Source organism: Varanus komodoensis, unplaced genomic scaffold (genome assembly GCF_004798865.1).
Source record: "Varanus komodoensis strain SLA01 unplaced genomic scaffold, ASM479886v1 scaffold9, whole genome shotgun sequence".
Lineage (NCBI taxonomy): Eukaryota > Metazoa > Chordata > Lepidosauria > Squamata > Varanidae > Varanus > Varanus komodoensis.
The window spans coordinates 28,530,053-28,551,181 of record NW_025336598.1 but is presented as its reverse complement, the minus strand read 5'-3'; the positions used below and the strand labels follow the sequence as shown (position 1 = coordinate 28,551,181).

The 21,129-nt window shown below is 37.5% G+C and overlaps 1 protein-coding gene across 5 annotated transcripts in view; it reads left to right on the top strand.

Moving 5' to 3' along the window:
* UBR3 (ubiquitin protein ligase E3 component n-recognin 3) overlaps positions 1–21,129 on the top strand; it is a 111,954-nt gene that overhangs the window by 69,140 nt on the left and 21,685 nt on the right. For 3 of the 5 annotated variants that reach the window (XM_044417963.1, XM_044417964.1, XM_044417961.1), the window contains 3 exons: positions 1,587–1,799; positions 2,697–2,833; positions 6,132–6,217. In XM_044417963.1, coding sequence (XP_044273898.1) covers positions 1,587–1,799; positions 2,697–2,833; positions 6,132–6,217 — 436 coding nt within the window. The remainder of the gene's footprint in view (positions 1–1,586; positions 1,800–2,696; positions 2,834–6,131; positions 6,218–21,129) is intronic. The other 2 variants (XM_044417965.1, XM_044417962.1) reach the window with 1 other exon arrangement.

The following is a 21,129-nucleotide window of genomic DNA, read 5'->3' as shown; positions in this document are numbered from 1 at the left end:
TGAGGGTTCCTGCCCAACAACTGCTTGGTTCTTATCATACTGATAGTTTACTGACTCCCTGGGTTTGCACAAACTCTTGAAGAAGTAGGTTGGGCTATGGAAAAGTTATGCACTGCTATGGAAGTTGAAGAGCAGTTAAGGATCAGGAGAAGGAAATCTGGATCCTCCTGCCAGTATGTTTTAGCCACCAGTATTGCCCTCAACTACTTGTGGTTAGTTCTTCTTCCTCTAGAGGCAGAAAATACTATTATATTATATTATACTAACCCTAACCCCTAATGGACTGCAGGTGGCGCAGTGGTTTAAACTGCTGTGCTGCTGGGCTGGTAGATCGAAAGGTCGCTGGTTTGAATCTGCACAACAGGGTGAGTTCCTGTTGCTCCGTCGCAGCTCCTGCCAACCTTGCAGTTCGAAAGCATGCAAATGCAAGTAGATTAAAAGGTACCACTTTGGCGGGCAGGTAACAGTGTCCTGTGCACGTTGGTGTTTAGTCATGCTGGCCACATGACCACGGAGACTGTCTGCGGACAAACGCTGGCTCCCTCGGCTAGGAAACTGAGATGAGCACCGCCCCCTGGAGTCAGGCATGACTGGACTTAATGTCAAGGGGAAACCTTTACCTTTTACCTTTTTAACCCGTAATAGTATAATATTGAGAGAATTAGATTTGGAGAGAGGCCTTGGTTTTGTGTTGAGGTTATTTTGGATGCCTAGGATAAGAAATGCGTGCTTTAGTTTTCTCTTTCCTCATAGGTACTGGTACATTCACAAAGAATTAAACATTACCCAGCAAGACGTAAAAGGTGTAGTTAATTTTGTTACAAATGGGCACTGAACCTATGCTTAGTTTAAGGCTTCTAGTTAGTCAAGACACTTTCATTATAAAACTAAACAATGCTGAAGCAAATGCTACTAATTATCTTTTGCTAATCTAACAGCAAACATCTCTGGGGACAACATGTTGTCCAGGAAGTGACCACATGATTAGGATTGGTTATGGGAGACCCAGTCATGAGATTCAGTGGATGGTCATTAAGAAAGGGACTATAGGTGCTCTCAGATGAGGCTTTGATTACATGGCCTGCCACATGTGAGGAAATCCTATGTGCACACATCAAGGTGACATTGTCTCCTACTCATATACCACTAATGTTTTCCTACCACTTCCTCTATCTCTTTTCTTGTTGTAGAAAATTTGCCAAGAAAAAAAGGTCAGAATAGCTGCACAATGACTATTGACAATGCTAAGATACCATTGTCTGGAAGCACCCTGTCTCTTTTGGTGTATTGAAAGGGGTGAGGTTAAAGATACTGGTTTGAAATGTAGGATAAATACATTTTAACCATATGGTTATGTAATTTGTATACATTCTGGATTGTTAAAAAAATTCAATAGTAACTAAGAAGGCAGCATGTTGTGTAATTATTTAAAGCTTCAGAAGAACGCTTTATTGATCGATAACACCTATTCAGTTTCTGTAAATAACAACAGTCAGTTTTATTTTTGATGTGGTTGTCTTTGGTATTGTTCAGGCTATAGCTGGTTATTGCTTCAGAAATTCAAATGCATTTTTTATTTCTTTTAGAATGACCAGGTTCTCCAGGGTTTTCCTGGGGAGAAAGGAGATTTTACTTGTCCTCTATGTAGGCAGTTTGCAAACAGCGTCCTTCCCTGTTATCCTGGCAACAATGTGGAAAGAAGCCTTTGGCAATGTCACAGTAACAAGAATATGCAAGATCTCATAAAGGAGGTTGAAGAGCTTCAAGAGCAGCTGGGAACTTTCCCAGTAAGCATCAGTGTAAGGCAGAAAGATCCTTGTTCGCTTGTCTCCCCTGTTCCACCTCCTTTTTCAGTCTGTTTCTCTCCTCACAAGACTCATGAATGCTTGCTCTCATTTCTGAATGTTCTCTCTCATTTCTCTATTAAATGCTTAAGAGCTTAAATAACATTAACGTTTTAACACTTATGAGTTCTGTTACATCACCTTAAAATAAGATATATTTATCTGAGCGCTTTGCTTCTGCATTTCCCTGTATGCATTTATAGGTCATTAAATTCATGCTTTCCAGAGTGTCTTTTTTTGCACAGAATTGAGCTGTATGACTTGACATAATTTCTCTATGGTATAAAGCATCAATCATTTTCCCCATGGCAACCATTTATAGTGTACTGTTCAAGAGTCAGGATTATTCATTTTACTGTTTGTTTGCTTTTTTACTTATGCAGCTTGAAGCTTTACATTGCTATCAGTTAAAATTATAAACTTTGCACAGTTACTTAGTAGTAAGTCCCATTGAATGCACTGAAGCATAGTTCTGAGTAGATTTGTGTAGGATCACACAAGTACAGTTCCCTATCCTTAGCATTGAGCTTGCTAGTTAGTAGTGTGTTAGAATAGTACATCCCTCATAAAACACTGGCACTTTAAAGGTTCTGCATTGTAACTCTAAGTCATTCAGTGCCTAATTGAATAATTGTAGAATCATACAAATTAAGAGTGCTTTGCTTATTTTATGTGTATTTAGATGCAGATTAATTTTATAAAATCAAGTTACATTTCAGCTTCTAATTATTTCTCTTACATAATTTGTAACAGTAATTCCTAAAGTGAGTGCTTTGATCTGTAACCATGTCTTATTGTAGCTAAAATCAGCTAAAATGAAATCAGCCATTTATAAAAACTTTTTTTTTTAAGTCAGAGACCAATTTAAGTAAAGAAATGGAATCTGTGATGAAGGATATAAAAAATACTACCCAGAAGAAATACATAGACTACAGCAAGTCTCCTGGATCACCAGATAATGACTTCCTTTTCATGTATTCTGTTGCCAGGTAGGTACAACACCTGTTCCACAGAATCTTTCTGTCATAAGTCAAAGAAACTGGATCATTACTATTGTTTTCTGTATTTTGGAACAATTTCCTTAACTATTTTGGTTTGGAGGAGAAGATGATCCAGCAGAGTCAGAATTCTTCATATGTTGTGTTATATAATGCTGCTGAGATCCACAGAAGCCCCAGTCCCAGTGTGGGCCTTTCATTTCAGCAAGCCTTTCCATGCAGGAGTGTCCCAGTGTCCACATAAAGGTGTCCTATGTTAAAGCTAATGCAGAAAAGCTAACTGCTTTTAGGTATGATGATCAGCTTCATTTATGTTGGACATCAGAAATGTATGAGTGCAGATTACATATGATTGCATATGATTACATATAATCAAGACTATGAAACAAAGGTAACCTGGTAGATAGTACTTCTGTACTAAATCCCTGAGCAGTTACGAGAAAGCTCAAGTTTGTGAGTCTGTATGCTTGTCAGCATGTATCTTTTCTCCTGATGCATTGAGAACAGGAAATAAAAACGACAGTTTCCAAAATGAAGCAGGGAGCTGTTTGTAAGCTGTCCCTCACTCAGCAATAAAACTTGGAAAACTCTGAGCCTGCTTGAAGTCATGCTGATTCGAGGATGTGTATGGGTTTTGTTTTTGTTTTTGTTTTTTTACTTTTATAAATCCTGATTAATTTACCAGAAGGAACAAAAGAACAAGTTTCAGAGGTGCCATTCAAGAATATTCCAAAAGTTTTATTGCAGGCTTTGTTTTGGTGATAAATTTCCCTCCCTTTTCCCCTGCCCAACTGTGAGTGTGAGAATGGTGGGGAGAAAGGTAACTTGGAGGTAAGAGAAGTGGTAGTGTCACCGATACCTGAATGTCTCTGGTTATTCCCCCACTTCCTGGTTTCATTAAAGAAGAATGAACCTTTCCAGATTTCTTGTGATACCTTTCATTCTGGTTATTGCTTGCCTGTCCCTCCCTCCTTCCACCATCAGAGTTACTTTAGATTTTAAAAACATGTTTGAACCTGTGTACATGCACCAATTCACCACAAAATGCTTAATCATTCTTCTGCAGCTTCTTTAGATTCAGAGAATTTTGTCTTGATACTTCTTCTTGCATTGAAGTTGTTGGTGCATGTGGATGTCTCAGCAGGATGAGCAACCTTTTCTTGAATCTTCAGGAAGCCATTATGTTGCGACTGAACCAGTGAAGCTAGGAAGGAGAACAATGATTTTTTTAGCATTATTTTATATCTTGACCTTTATTTTTTAAAGGGAACTGAAGTGTGTTGAAATAATGCACACTGTATTCCTTCACACTTCTTGTTCCAGAATTATGGTGCAATCCTATGTGCATTTAAACATGGAAAAGCTCTACAGCCCCCTGTGTTCCTCATGGCTGGCTGATAGATGCTGGGAGTTGTAGGATTTTTTTCTATGTAAACATGCACAGCATTGCATTATTCCTAAATCTGGATTTTTTTAAAATGAGATTTCAGAATTCTAGTATTTACTATAGCATAATAGAATTTAGATCTTTTAAAGGCCATGTAATCTAATCTTTTGCAAAGAGGGAATGTGGATATTTCTGCTAGAAGCCAAAGGTAGGAACCCTTGATACCTGCCATGCCAGACTGTTGAAAAAATAAAAACTATCAAGCTGATCCGTTTGTGGTCGTTAGAGTAGCCAGTTTACTGGGGCTGCAAATAAGTTAAATGACTGTAGAGGGCAACCATTAACCCTGCTGAGAAGTCAGCCTCTCCAGGCTTTGCGTTTACCCATGCCATTTAGCAGCCTATCTGTCAGTCTGTAAAAGGAAACAGGAGCAACTCCATCAACTCAGTTGAATGACCTGCCATTGTTTTTGTTTCTCCTCTCTTTAAGTAACTTCCTTTTCTGCTAGTTGCAATAAGACCAAGGATGCTCAGTTGCATTACTGCTGGTCATTAAAAGAACCTGACAATATTGAGACGAGATACTTTTCTCTTCCCACTCCTTTTCCTTTTTTTAAAACATGTCTTTTAATGTTACAAGCTTGAAGGCAGGGACTGTCTTGTTTTTATGGATCTGTATGCTAGCTGAAGAGCTGGGTGCAGATACTTCAAACAGATATATAAGGGCAATTAAAAGGCTGGCGAAAATAAACACTGATCTCATTAATATTTCCATGGTGAACTAGCAAATGATCTTCATTTCCTATTCTGTCCACTAATATGAAATCTGTGTCCCAGCTTCTTTGCTGGGAGGTTTTTAGAAGTTTAGTGAGCACTGCAAATCGCCTGAAGAGTGGAAAATTCCCTTGTCATGCGGACAGCCTTATCAGTACCAACCAGATGGAGCTCAGAGCCCAAACATTATCAATGTTAAATTGCTTTTTCCTGAAGTAAGGAGGATTAAAGCATTCCTTCAAAAATTGGTGACAGAAGCTGCAAACTTAGGGATATTAATAAATCGAAATGTTACTATTTTAGAAATGTGTGAATATATTCTAACCAACATGCTATACAAAAAGAGGCCTCTTCTGACTGGTGCAGCTGTAGTCTCTGCAAAATATTTGATTTTGAATGAAATCCTTCCAACATCCCTGATTTTTTTCTGATTAGCTATGCTTTTTCTAATGCCGCAATTTAGTGGTTACACCTAAGGGGTCTATTTAAGTGATGAGGCTTGAACCTTCCTTCCCTTTCATTGTGAGGGAAGAATATAACAAATCAACTGGACAGTGTACCATCTTTATGAAATATTTAGGCACCAGTGTTTTGGGAGACAGTCGGGTATTTTCCAGGCTTTCTGGCTGACCCTGGAAAAGATAAGTATGTTAAAATCAGGCTCCCATGGAGTTACTGTAACATAACACTCATTTTTATTTCTCTTCATGGTGTGAGGGTCATGTAATATTTGAAATTCATGCCAGGTTGAAAATTCTCCCCAAAATATCATGCCCAGTGTCCTCTAATGGGGCCTTTGTCACATAAATACACTTATATCTTCAGCTTCATCCACACTCCAGGGTAAGAAAGCTATTTTTGCAAGTTGCACTCATAAACAATACATCTCTGCTTCTTGTTTACATAGCTGTTCCTGTATTAGTCATTGGTGGATGGGACAAGAAGCCCTACCTTTACCAAATTTGCAGAGCATTTCTTTAAAACTAGAAGTATAAAACCAGAGATTGCTACAGGCCCAACCAGTATCATGACCATACATTTATAGGGCAGTTTTATTTATTTAGAACTTGTAGATAATTTACATATAGGCTATTTCATCATCATCATCATTATTATTATTATTATTCAGAACAAACTTGGAACTTGAACTGGTTCATCGAGGAGGCAATCTCTGCCAAGGAGGTGCAAGCACTGCTGGAAAGAGATCGTGTTTACGTATGTATATTAAGACTTAATAGACGTTAAAAGAATTTAAGCAAGAGGTCCTTACAAGGTCACATTTAAAATATTTTATGGAATCTGTGTGCTCTTTTCTGCTTGCATGTTCTCTGCAGGAACTGTGGTGCACTTTGTAGTAGGAACTCAGTCTTAGTTGCCTGTATACCCGCAGAAGCTGCTGCATTACTGTATGGAAGGTGTGAGAGGACTTTTGGTTAATGAGATTAGATGGAGCATGTTGTGTCATGTGTGGTGTGCAGGGGAGTAAAGCACAGCCATACACTTATGACAACTCGTAGGAACAGGGGAAGCTGCCATATGTTGAGTTATCCATTGTCAGCACTGACTGGCAGTAAGAGCTGTCTCAGTGTCAGACAGTAGCCCTACCTGGAGATACTGGAAATTGGACCCGGACCTTATGGGAAGCAAAACAAGTGCTCTACCGCTGAGCCACAGCACCCTTCCTCCCCCTGCATGCGGAGAAAGGAATGCTCTCTATTAACAGAAATATATTATTTGGGGATAGTGGTGGCACGATTCCTTTCATCCCAGACCTCTAGCCGTAAACGATACATGGGCTGTAAAGCAGGCTGTAGGATTTAAAAACACTCAGATAAGGTTAAAGCTAGAAAGGCTGATAAAAGGAAATGTAACTTGGTACCAGAAACTATGAAATGAAATCGGCAGGGTTTCTTTGCAGAGGCTGTTCCCCAGTTGTACTACTGCAGAGAATGGCCTGCTTCAGTTTATGGAAGTGAGCAAGAATGTGCCTTGGGCTCGCACGCTTCCCCTCCCACCCTGGCCCAGCAGTGAGGAGGAGAGCGGAAACATCTGCTTTGTTTTAAACTAACTGGAACATTGGAGTGGACTATATTGGAGGGGACTCTGGTTAGTTTAAACCAGTGTGCTCCAAACCCAAACGTTGTGGTGGCAGACAGCTGAATTAGACTGCAGTTTGTTGAAGAAGAAAAGGATAAACTATGGCTCATGATCCTGGCTTATTATCAAATCATAGTTTAAACTGACTGGAGTTTCCCACTTCCTGTTATTTTTAGAGAGGAAGCAGTGCTACCAGTATCTTCACGATTGCATAAGAAGGGGTGCCGCACAAGAACCGGTTCGCCCAAGCCTGTTCTCCTAGAACTAAGTTGGTTAATTTTTAGGATGGCTACTGTATCACCCCAAAAGATGACAAAAGAGGATACAATTTTATATACGCTGTACATATGCTCATTTATAGGTGCAGATACAAATTTAGAAAGAATTGTTATGATTTCAATAAAATAACAGCACATCTCACCATAACTGGGAAGACTTTAAGCAGGTGACCTGTAGGCTTTGCTCATTCTGCTGTCCAGATAATTATTGTTGATGGAAAAGTCAAGGTCCTTCCATGCTTTCCCTTTAAAACAAACTTGGGTGGTACAGCCATTAATATAGAGGATGGCTTTAACCAAGGGCTGTTCTCTATAAAGTAGGATTTAAGGCCACTCTATTCACATTGCATAATCAATTTTATTATGGTCATAGACCAGCAGAAGCTAATGTGGACCAGCACAGTTAGTTAAAAATTGAAACAAGTTTAAACAAGTTAAAGCACATTAAAATGAGTTAAAACAAGTCACTTTTCTGACACCTCTCTTAAAATGGATTTAAAAACAAGGAGATAACAAACACAATTAAATAATTACAATCACAGTATACATATATGTGAATCAAGGTCATATATCTGAGAAACATAATACCATAAATATGACAGAACATATTAATATAACTTTTGCTAAAAGCCACTGTCCTTAATTTATCATTGACTTTCTACAGCTGATAGCAAGGCACAAAAACAAACTACTTTGTGAGCAATTTGGGGCTTTCAGTCTGATTGTTCATATTTTAAATAAAATGCTTCAGACCTTTTTGGGATTTTTTTTTGAAAGAGTTAATGAAATCTCTTCATGGATTACAATAAAAAGAACAGTGAAATAATATGTGAGCTTCCATTTCCACTTTTCCCATGTCATATGGGTGTAGTTGATCTTGGACAAGGATCTTATATCTGCCTTCTAAAAGTACAGAAGGTAAAAAGTTTAATCTCTCTAGTGTGAAAGCTCTCCTATACTTGGGGATTAGCCAGTTCGACATTTTAAATGCTGCCACATAATGATCGAGCAATCTCAGTTGACTTAGGAATTCAGTGTCCTTAACACACTGTGAGATTACCTCTTTGGCTTTGGTATACCCCAACATCTGTATGGCATCAATTAAGAAACCAAAGTGTTGTAGTTTTACTACCAGTTACCTTTTCCATTTGGATTAAAATGTATCAGTCAAAATGGGACAAGGCTAACAGGACAAAATATCAACAGCATTTGATAACAGCATTCATGCTTCTGTAGTAATTTGTCCAGTTTTGAGCCATAAAATCGCATTGGGCACACAATTGGGGGTTCCTAAGATTGCTCTTAAAAGCTTTTGTGCAACCTCAAAAGGGGTGTGGTCCTTAATGACATATATCTCGCAGCCACAAAGCATCTGTGAAAGTATTTTAGCAGTAAAAACTTGTAAGACTGCATGAATATATTGGCCACCCTTAGTAGGAAAAGGGGGAAAGAGTGCTCAAGTTCTCCTTTAAGCATTTTCAGTGGTATGCTTGATTTGGGTCTTCTGTTGATGATTCAAAGGCTGCATCAAGGTATTTGTAGGAGGTTATCTGTTATTTGATGCCCATTAATCTGCCATCAGTATGTGGTTTTTTTTGCTATTAAAAATTAGGAGCTTATTTTTAGAATACTTTATGGACAGAAGTTCATTTTTACAATAAGACGCTAAGGATCTTAGAAGACACCTCAGACCTATGCTGTGATGGTGATAGGAGCACAGTGTCACCAGCATATAACAGAATTTACAAGAGTCTGTTTGCAGTTTTGAGGAGTATGATTTTATCCTTTTCAAACTCTGGACTAAAGAATTGATACAGACACTAAACAATGTGGGGGCCACAATGAACCTGTGTCTTACTCCATTATAGGTAGGTATTAAATCTGTCAAATGACCAGCATGACTGCATTTAACCTTCAAACAAGTATTTTCACAGAGATACCACATCAGGATAAGTAATCTCCCACTGATGTTTAAGAGCTTTGACCCCTCAACTTATTTCTGGGAATTAAGTCAAAAGCAGATTAAAGTAATGAGGATGGTATAGAAAAGCTTTAAAGAAGGAAGGAAGGAAGGAAGGAAAGTAAGTCAATGAAGGCAACATGCAGCCCCTGTTTAGTTGTTGAAGCATAATTTTTAGTAATATGTTGGAACACCAATCCATAGATTTAGATTGTTCCACGCTAAATCCAGCTTGCTTATCCTTGAGGATATTTTCTTGTTCTAGCCAGTAAAACAATTTGTTGTGTAGATGAGAGACATATAATTTGCTGATTGTACTTAGCAAACTAATTGGTCTCTAGTTTGCCAGATCAGTTCTTTCTCCTTTTTAATAGATTGAAATAATAATGGCTTGGCCTCAGTCCTGGAGGATATATGTCATGTGCTCTATATATGTACACACTGTCACTAATTCAATAGCCCACATTTGCTTTTATTAGTTCAGGTTATATATTGTCAGATCTGGGTGCTTTTCCAGATTTTAATTTGGAGATAAGATACCAAATTTCTCAAGGGGTAACCTGTGGCCATTTTGGTAAGTTATTTATGTTAATCTTATGTGATGATACATGCAGCAAAGGGCCACTAGGATGGTGGCTGGTTTGCAGGGTAAGCCATATGAGAGACTGAGAGAGCTGGGTCTTTTCAGCCTTGAGTGGAGGAGACTCAGAGGGGACCTGTTAGTGACATACAGGTATGTGAGGGGGTACCATGGGTCATGACGTCCCCCCCCCCGCCTTGCGTTGGTGGGCATGATGCATTCCAATGGAGCACAGCTCAGGGATCCAAGATTTGGGATGGATGCAGGGAAGTACTTCCTGATGGTTAGGACCCCTAGGGTATGGAGTGGGCTTCCATGGGAGGTGGTTAAAGCCCTAACAGTGCAGGTGTTTAAGGATAGGCTGGACATGCACATAGTAGGCATGTCATGATTGCAGCCAGCTGGAGCCAGAGGTCAGACTAGATGGCTCAGGAGACCCCTTCTGACTCACTCTGTTTCTATGTTTGTCCTGATGCAAAGATGGCACTGAAATGAGCTTCCTATGAATTTGGCAAGATGACATGTTTTAAACTTACTAGCCAAGCACACAAAACCACTCACCAAAAAGTTGCTGTGTCTTTCTTTCTTGTTGAATTTATTAGAGTTTCACATATACTTTTCATAGCCTATTTCTTTTCTAAGTAACGCTTTATAAGTTCTCTTCAGTATAAACCATTAAGGCCATAGCATTGCAAATTTTGTTCTCTGTTTAACTGATTTTTTTCCATTAGAAGTTTTTTCAATGTCATACATTCATGATTGAACCAATACTTATATTTTGTAGGGTACCAGTTTGGTGGGGCATTATTTCAGATTATTTTGCAAAAGTATAATTATATCTTTATACAAAGAAAAAACTGAGAGAGTTTCTGCAGTTAACAATGCTTCACAATGCTGAAGGTTATCTTTAGAATGAAATATCTCTGTTATGCTTTGACTCAATCCATTTTATTCATGTGAATTTCTTCTCAGTCTTTAGGTTTGGCATGCATGTGCAATTTGCATAATTGAATTGTCAAGTTTTAGGGTTAAAACCAAGAGTAAATGATCACTCTCAAGGCATTTCCTCACACTGCAACTGAATATTGCATTTAACAAGTTTACTAATCAATAAAATAATCAATTTTAGTTGTTCTCAATCCTGGAAGGAATATACATTTACCATGTCACCTTCAGTGCTCCAATTTAAAACTACCAAGTCAAATCTGTTTAAAAACTGCACTAGACAGAGGTCAGCATACTTGCATCTCTTATTTTTAACTGCCTAATTGGTATAAGGTGGGCATCCTCTTGTTCTTGTGGGTTTTTATGGACATGAGAATCTGTTTGCCCTATTTGGGCATTAAAATTTCCTGCCATGATGATATAGGATCCAGGATCAAAATAGTTAAGTCAAAAATACATTTTTCGAGTTTTAACCAAATATTCTTAGTTTGTTGTTTCAGATGCATTGGGGGTAGGTGTATATTAATTATCAATAAACTAACTGGCCTGAAATAAATAATTGGAGCAGTTGCTAAATGTAGTAATGCACTAAGTCTAACTGTATTTTCCCTAATACTAGTTGAGATCAATCCAACATCAATTCTTTTGGATGTTCTCCCTGAAGACTAGGTCTTGTATGTATAGAGTACACAGAGAAACCATTTAAAATCAGACTCTCTCTGGCCCATGTTTCTTGCAGCAGTATGGTATGCTGATTTACAAAATCTTGGAAGATGGGGTCCACAGCTTTATGTTGCCAGCCTGCTATATTCCGTGACAAAACTGTCAATGTGCCTCTTTACTGATATGGGATTTGTTGGCACCGTTTTTGTTATGTCAATGCAGGTAGAGATTCCATGCCTATTAGAGAATTTAAGTAATTTGGAATCACCTTTCTATCCTGTAAGGCTTAATTTTGAATTATACATCTTGGTTTTTGACTGTACTAGTCATCCATGTTATGCAGTACAAGGTCAAAATCACTCTGCTGCTTGGAGTATTTTTGGAAGGTCTTATCCTCAATTCTCCTTGGGGCTTCCAGATAATGTATTTTTTCTACTTCAAAACATGGTCTGCTGACATTTGAGATTATCCAAGTAGCATGATATTTATTGCTCAATCAAAAGATCATTGCAAATACAATAAAAAACAAAAGAGACTGTAAAATACATATTTTACAAATACATACATATTTTACAGACATATAATTAAAATTAAAATACAGTGGTAGGAAACATTAATATAGCATATAGCATATAATATCTTTTATATCAAATCAGCTCCCTTACCTTCCTATCTCTAAATCTTTTTAGCACTTCATTCTGATGGAATCCAGAGATTTTGCTCTACATCTAATGGCTTCAACAGCAAAAACCTCAACTCCCTGTAGCATATGGGTTGAAAGACTGTCATAAATAATTTCTCCTTTGAATACCTGTATTTCATTTTCTTCAAAAGAAGATCTACATATCTTTCTCATATACCTTTCTATGACATATGTGTGTGTAATGACCCAAATCCCCAAGGGTGGGTTCTCTACAACCACACAGTCTAGCTTCTACTGGGATGTCTTCATATCTCCCATTTCACCATAGTATTCATTTGTTCATATCTTAAGCATGTGAATGCTTTCTGATATTCCACTTTCATTGGGACTGACACATATTTCTTGAAATGTTGCTCTTGCTTTATACTAGCTAACCACTTTGATGTATTTGATAATGCAAGAGCAGTTATATCAGTTTGTGCTCCCATATCAAATACCTTGTTTAAAGATGTGGCTGCTAGATTTTAACATTGGATTTAGTACTTGGTTAGAAAATCTAAAATTTGGGAGAAGTTCAAATCATTTTTGCAACCAAAACTTGCTGTGCACAGCCAGTCTCTGTTTCTCCAAATGGATTTTAGGTAGTTTTCTTCTGCTAGATGGCTTACTTTACACCAGTAGTTAACCATCCTTACGTATGTCAGTCTGGAAATAATTTCAACACCCAATTTGGCTCTAATTAAATATGTTGAAGTATTAACATCTAAAATCAGGTGCAAGAAGTGACTTTAGACAATTTCAATTTTCTTACGATTAGCAAAGCCCCATATTTCTGCACTGCACCATAAACTAGCATGGGCATTACCTTTATTTTGAAGATTGTCAGGATTGAAATTAAGGTATCTGGGCAATTCCTGTTTGACATTTGGTTTAGGGATTGTATATTAGCAACTACTTTCAATTCATTGTTTTAAAATTTGTGATACCCATGAAAAATTAACACCAAGATAGTAGTAGTATTTTATCTGCTGCAACTCCTTATAATTAATAGAGCATCTATATTTTTCCTCTTTTTACCAAATATTACCACTTTGGATTTGGTAAATCCAAATTATTTACGAATTAAATAATTTTCATTACAGCTGTGGCTAAGCTGCCTCAAAAGCCTTCTCAGGTCTACTTGGCATGTTGATAATAAAATCATATAGTCAACATACAGTAATATATTTAGCTCTCTGTTTAAAATACTGGGCATGTGATAATTCTCTTAGGTAAAAATGCTACCACATCATTAATATAAAAATTAAAAAGAAATGGTGCTAATATGCAACCCTGATAAACACCTTTAAGAGTTGAAATAGGATCTGAAATAAGGCAGAATTTGAGATGGTTCTCACCTTCAAATAAGTTTATGAGTAAAGCTTTAGCAATGATAGAAGCCTTATATCTACACCGTTATTTGCCGACTTTTCCCAAAGCTGCTATTTATAGAGTCAAAAGCATCACTTAAGTCTACACAGGCTGCAAAAAGCTATCCAGTCTTAACAGTGTACTTTGTTATAAGATGTTGTAAAATTATCCAAGTACGCCATCCTTTCCCAAAATCAGACTCCTAATACCTGAAAAACAGCATTATCTTCTGCCCAATCCTTTAATTTATATAAAAGATACTTAGCATACATTTTTGCAGGAATATCAATTAAAACTATTGGCCTGCAGTTACTAGAACCTGTTGAGTACCTTTCTTATGTATAGGAATAATTATACTAATTTTCTAATCCTTTGGCATATAGTTAGTTGTTTATATAGGTAAATAAACCTGCCAAAATTAAAGCCCACCAGTTTACATTACTGTTGAATAATGGGCGATGGGGGGGGGGGGAATCTCACCCGATTTATTATTCTTTAGTGTCTGAATAAGTGGTTTAACCTCCAAAGCATTTACAGGTGGTGACAAATTATTATCCTGTGCCTGAAACAGGTATTTTACTGTCTCTATGTCATTTCTTTCTATAAATAACTTCTGGTAATAACATCCCTATTTTGCAGCTGAAATAAAGATATCAAAAGCACATTTTGCTTCTTTTAACCTGCCAGCAACTAATTGCCAAAAATATGATGAATTTGACCAAGTTGTAGCAGACTTGAGCTCAGCCCACATAAATTTCTGAAACTAATTTCTTTGGTGAGATTAATTTTTATATTCATGTTGAACTGCTAACATAGCACTGTGTTGCTTCCTGATCAGCAGTAACATGAAGTCTTTGCATCTGTATCCATAACTTCTTTCTCAGTACTCTGCCCCATAAAGACTCCTTGGGCTTTAGCTGATTCATGCATACATCTGTTTTTAAAAATGGTCACACAGTTTCGCAGATACACTGATATGCTTCCAATACTACTTTTATATTAGAGTACCTATGGCAGAGTTCTGAAAAATCTTCAAGTTTATTTACTGTGACTTTTTGCCATTTCAGTCTCGTCTCCCAGTTTCCAGGTTCTGTGCTAACCACTGGTCTGAATAAGACACCTTCACATTAGATTTAGCAGCTATTTTCAATGCATCGGGTTGATGATCACTGTCCTCCCTCAAATTTACTATTATACCAGAAAACAGGGGAACTTTTCCTTTAGAAACACAGATGTAGTCAAGCACACTGCCTGAGTAAATGGAAGAAGTAAAAGTAGAAGCAGTATTATGGCCATTTTTACCTACTGTATGCAGTCCAAGCAAGTATGTCAACCTGAATAGGTTTACACATGCCTTATTCATTTTCTTATCCTGCAATTTCAAGTCATCATCCAGGATTCCACACCATTCAGCAACTTTTTTCACAGATGTTCCTAATCTAGCATTGAAATCACCTAGTGGTATGATGAGGGTGCTTGGAAACCTTGTATTCATACCATCCAACATGGTTTCCACGTGCAGCCAAACTTGGAAAGTATAATACTGAGAAGATATGGGTGATATATGATTTACTGCAATTCACATCAAATTCCATGTACATTTGGTAGCTTATCTTTTTGAATGATTAACTTAACCATATTATTTACCAATACCATTAGTAGAATATTACTTGCAGATAGAAAAAGATTAAACTAGTTCAGTCTCTTTCATCGACAAAACAATCCAGACCTCAACTGGCAATCCGCTCCACACAGGCTTTCCCCTTTTCTTGAGCCAACTCCTGATTTTGCCTAAAAATTGCATTATTTAATTGTTTATTATTAGTAGTTGGCTGAGTTTGTTCTAGAGATGGTATTTGATCAGCAAGATCCAGTTCATCTGCAGAGTTTTTATACAAAGGTTCCTCTATTGGTATTAAAATATGTAATAGTCCTGTCCAAAAACAGGTTTGGAGAGTTTAAAGTCTTCTGCTCCATTCCATCAGCAAACTATATTATAAAAAAATGAGTAATTGTCACTTGTTTTTTTTTCTATTTACCCAAGAGGAAGTCATGAGCAGAAGGTGCAGTTCCTAAAGTTTTGTAGTCTTTTCTAGTAAGCACCATATTATTTGCTTTAAGTTCCAATTATATACACTCAAGATACAAACATTCAAATAGTCCTGGCAGTTTGCAATTAGGTTACGTGCAGCCTGTGCCTTGTTGCATTAAGAGTGGCTAACTGCCATTTGCTTGTAGGTGAAAATGCTGTCCAGTTCCAAAAAACAAATATTTGAGATCACAGAATCCATTGAAGTGGGATTTGCTCAATAGCAGATAGTCAGGGAAAAACAAACAGCATAAGCTATGGAGCCCATAGAAAAACAGCCTGCCATGCCACTATCATCTTTCTGTTATTCCCTAGCATTTTGGGTAATGAGTTGTCTCTTTTGCGATTGAAAACGGTGTTCTGTATTAGTCCTGTTACAATTGTAAAGTTTGTTGATAAGATGTGGAATATGATGCCCCAGGTGAGCTGTTACAGCAGTAAGTGTCATTGAAGATATGGGAACCAATAGGTCAAGTGCTGTTTTAGTAGGGACAGCTGTTTGTAGGAAAGCAAAATTAGGAATGATTAATGTCACTGCTTATGCTAGCGGCTGAGAGAGTGAAACAAGAACAGTGAACCAAACCTAGCTATTGTTCTTTTTAAAGCTTAAAACCTGGTTTAAACCTTAAAATGTCTGCTTTCAGACACAGTTCTCAGTACATATTTGTAGCTCAAGACTATATAAACTTCAGAGGATCTTTAATGGTGTCAAGGAAGCAAGTAAGAAAAAATACCTTTGATCTGAAGGAATGGGCCTGTAGCTAGTGGGAATACTACTGTGGGCAGAAGTGCCTTTCGCCTTTGTCTCGTCTTAGCTGGAGACCCACTTATGTCTTTTCCTGGAGAAAATGTAGCAGCAGCAGCACACACCCTAGTCATTTCTCATGCAGTTGGGCTGCTTTGGAAGAAATGCCAGTGTACTTCCTTCATTGTGGTTGCTGTGCTCTATTTACTTGGAGTGCACAGCCCATGAGCTGAATGTTGTCCACAGCTAGTCCCAGTGCATCCCATGAAGTCATGGGGAACCCACCCAGGCTTTCCTTTGTTAGTACTAGCTCAAGCTGGGGAAACTTCTGTGTATGTGAAGTATATGTGTCTGCATGCATGTCACATATGCACCAAAGGTTGTGTACCTCTATCATATATGTATCTGTATGTATACATGTGAGTATTTTCCTATTTCTAAGCTCCCTCCTTATATTGTTTTGGTTAGTGAAGACTACTACAAAAGGGAGAGGAACAGGTTTCTATGTTTCTAAGTTCTTAGATTTTGGCAGGGGCACTAGCATGTTATGTAAGAATCTGTTACTTAACATAAAACAGATAAATAGGATTTTCCATTCCTTTTAAAGGGAGCTTTATGTGTGCTAGACACTGGTGCATACATTTTAAAAATTTCATAAATGGATGTGTGAAAATGCTTTTCTCTGTGTCATAGCTTGAGTTAGGTGATGCATTATTTTCAGTGACTTGAAGTCCTGCAAGAGGGATTTCTGCTTATAATACGTGTATGCTTCCTACTTTCACCATTGGCATGTTATATTGCTTGTCTTGTTAGTCTAGAGGTGACAGTGAGTAGAAAGAAACTTGAGCAAATTTATGCCTGGCTCAAACCAATTTCAACTCTCTTAAAATTGTCAATCTGTAGCCCAAGGATGCAATTATTACAAGAAAGGTAATGCTATTGAATTCAGTAAGACATACTGCTGAGTAAATATAATTAGGATCAACTTATAAATACCACACGTATACGTGAAGTGTGTTAGTAAGGAAAATGTTTATAAATGCCGTTTGGGGGTAAGGGAGGGTCACAATCAACTTCACTAGTTTTCTTCTTAAAAAAATAATTCAGTTGTAAATATTGGAAAAACTAGTCAATATTAGGACAGTTTAGAACATAACTGCAGAGGTCTGATCTAGCTTTATACATAGAGCAAGTGCACTGACTGGGCCTTAAAATGGGACCCATCCATAGGGCCAGAATTGAACTCCCTGAACCATCAACTGAACTGGTCAGTTATATTGAATATATTTCAGTGATTCTTCCCCACTTTCTCACCTAGTACATTCCAGCAGTGTAACTCATGTACCCCAATTTCTTTTCTTGTAAAGGCTCTGTCTACTTTCAAGCTATTACATCAACGAGATGAGACCTCTATTTGTAAAGTCTAACATTCATGTGTCTGATTGATTACTCCTTAAATTGCTGCTAAAAATGAACACACTTCTGCATTTTTCTTATAAAACTGAGTAATATTTGTTCTCTAACTTTAATTTTACCAGAAGTTAGGAATGCTAGGAGTTGTAGTCCAAAACTTCTGATGGCATCAGATTGTAGAAGGCTATACTAGAGCTAAGCCCTGCTGCATTCAGGAGTACCGACTTCTGAGTAGGCATGCTGCCATCCATTCCTATTTATGCATGATGTTTTCCAGACTACTCTCCTATATGCATGAGTTTTTGGTACCACTTTCTTTGGCAAAAATACAGTATTTTTGTTTGGGTTAGAGGAGATTTTTTTCATAATGGATCCCTAGATTTTGAACTCAATTCACATACATAGAGTGGGTTGTTACGGTCATCACACAAACATAAGGTTTGACTCTGTTAGGCCTCCTTAAGAAGTAATGCTGACGGTTATTGTTAGCTGATCTTTCCAAACTGCTGACTTCGATATAATTTGGCATTCCAGTAGAGTCTCTGAAAGAAAGTTCAGCATTTGGCACTGTTAAAGAGGTTGTGCCAGTAGAATATTTTATGATTAAATTTCTAGTTAGGTACAAAGTGTCTTTGGGACAAGATCTCACTATCTCCTGTTTTTCTGAAACATTGTGATTTTCTGTTCTGCATTTGTCTGTGTGCATATAGAATGGAAGTATTCACCCCTTTGACTTAACCACTTTTTGCTGTGCTATAAACTGAAATTGAAATGGATTTAATTGGTATTGTTACCACTTGATGTACCCAAGATATGCATCACTATGAAGGAGCAAAATATTTTTTTATTGTGCCATATGAGTTGAGTAAAGAAAAACAAATTGGCACTTGCTGGTTGCATAATTTTTTGCCTCTTTTGTTGTGACATACTTAATAAGCTCTGGTGCAGCCCACTGCCTCCAGTAATCATATCAATTATTGAATGGAGACTTCCTTAGGGCAAGTCCAGTGCCACATAATCTCAATTTAAGTAGTCAACCCTCCACATTCACAGAGTATGGGGTATAGGACCCCTGTGAAAGTGGAAAAACCATGAGGGCTCCAAAATGGTTCTGTTTTCACATTAATTCTTTACTACCTAAAACAGAACAAGTTACCATCTCTCTGGTTAATACTGCAACTGTGTGCATGCCTACTCAAAATTAAGCCCTATTAAATTCACCTGGATTTTCTTCTGGGTATGTGTTTACAGAATTGCAGCATCAGTATTCATTTAAAAATAATTTTGGGGCTTGAATTGTCAACAGGCCCAACTGAGATGGATTTGTGTGTTTTTGTAATGTTTCAAGGTCTGGATTTCTTTGGTAGCAGTGCTTGTTGGTTCAACAGGAGGCTAAGCAAGAGGTTAATTGCATTTAATTGCAGTGACATATCCATGGATACCATCATATTTAGAAGCCACTCTGGTTTGCTTTTCTCTAGTGTGTAATATTGTAAGACTTGCAACAAACTGTTATCTAATCATTACCATATAAATATAAATAGTGTCCTGAAAGTATTTTGCCTCTTCCACTCTAAAAATATGCCCTATTGATACAACTTGCTATTAAAACAAAAAGCAGCATCCAGGAAAAAGGGGTCCAGAATAGATTTAGATCTGGGCATCCATATATTCAAAGCCTGTATGTTGTCTTCACATCAGTAACAGGGCCAGTTGTGTCCCTTCTGCCAACATAAGGCTCTGTGATCCAGTGGGAGCAGCAGCAGACGCGCGCATGGGTGCGGGCGGGTCCAAATGGGCATGGCAGGCCAGATCCAGCCCCTGGGCCGTAGTTTGAGGACCCATGCTGCAGAATGTGGCTTGGTGGTTTTAGAGGCAAGGGGAAGTTTGTCAAAATAGCTTCTCCAAAATAGATTGAAAGCATTTTAAATACCAAAAGGTCCACATTTTCAAAATTTTTCTGTTGCTCTCATATGTAAAAGCATATGAGCTGAGGTTGACCTGCAAACATTTTCACTGAAATGTGTTTTTCTTGAAAGGCTGCAAAATGAATCTGTTGCCAGGAAAAACGGTTATGTGTTTTGTCCTCATTCACTGCCTCTGACTCAGAAAACAGGTGACAACAATCAGTTCCAATATCAGCTGTGCCTACAATTATTTCAGGAAGCCCAGCAGCTAATTACAGCCCTCGAGCTCCACTAGGATCATTTGACTTCAGCATGAGACTGTTCTTGTGTTCCAAGTGCCTATGAATAATTGTCTATTTGTGGAAAATAAATTAATTCCTTCTGTGATATATATTCAAATACAGCAGTATCTCTTTGAGTCAGTTCAGGTGATAGAAACTTTAGAGACAGAGGAACAGATATTAGGATAATAAATAAAATAAAGTAACTGTGGACTTCCATTTTGTAACAGAAAAGGAAAGAGGATAAGTTCTTATGAAAAAATGAGTTGAACTGATAAATGATGGTTTCTACTATTAGGGGAGAGTCTGTAAAACAAGGATGCAAAATATAGAGAAAAAGGACCATGTAAGCTCCCCGAGCATCCTTGTCAGAGGAACAAATAAATAGCAAATAACAAATGGTCTCCTGAGTTTCCGAGGATTTTCATAGTTTTTTTTTAGAGCTAGGAAATCAAGGTACTAAATTTCAAACTGGAATGGAAGCCACGTTTAGAGTCTCAATTTTTCTTTTTCATAGTGCCACCTTGTGGTTGGTTAATAAAATAAATAGCAAGGAAGAGAAATAGAAACCCTTCTTGCAATGAAAATAACACAAGCCTCACTACAGTTGATACATCTCTCATGTACAGAAGTTTTTATCTGTGAAGAAACACATGGGAAGAAATGCAAAACTTTGTAGGGAATCCTGAACTATGGGTCAGCTGTAGTTGTGATCCCATTATTGAAGGGATGGTGGTTTGTCTTGAATAGGAGAGAAACTTTATGAAGGATTATTTCCTTTATTAGTTTTGTATTATTCTTCCTACATCAGTCTGATTTTGCATATCCAGAAAAGATCTAAGCCTCAGCAGTTATGTTGTATTTAGTTCTTTATGAAATAATGTACTCTAAATTGGTCCATTTTGTCCCAGAGAATTGCCACATAGAACTAACTTCTAATTGTGTTGAAATATCCATCCATCCATCCATCCACATTTGTAGATTGTACTTATAGCTCTGGTAGGGCTCTCTGGATGGTGTACATTTCCACTAACACCAACAATACAATTAGTAAAATACTGCCTCTATTGTATTAGAGTCTTATACTTAACATATATGTACATGTAGGGTAGCATA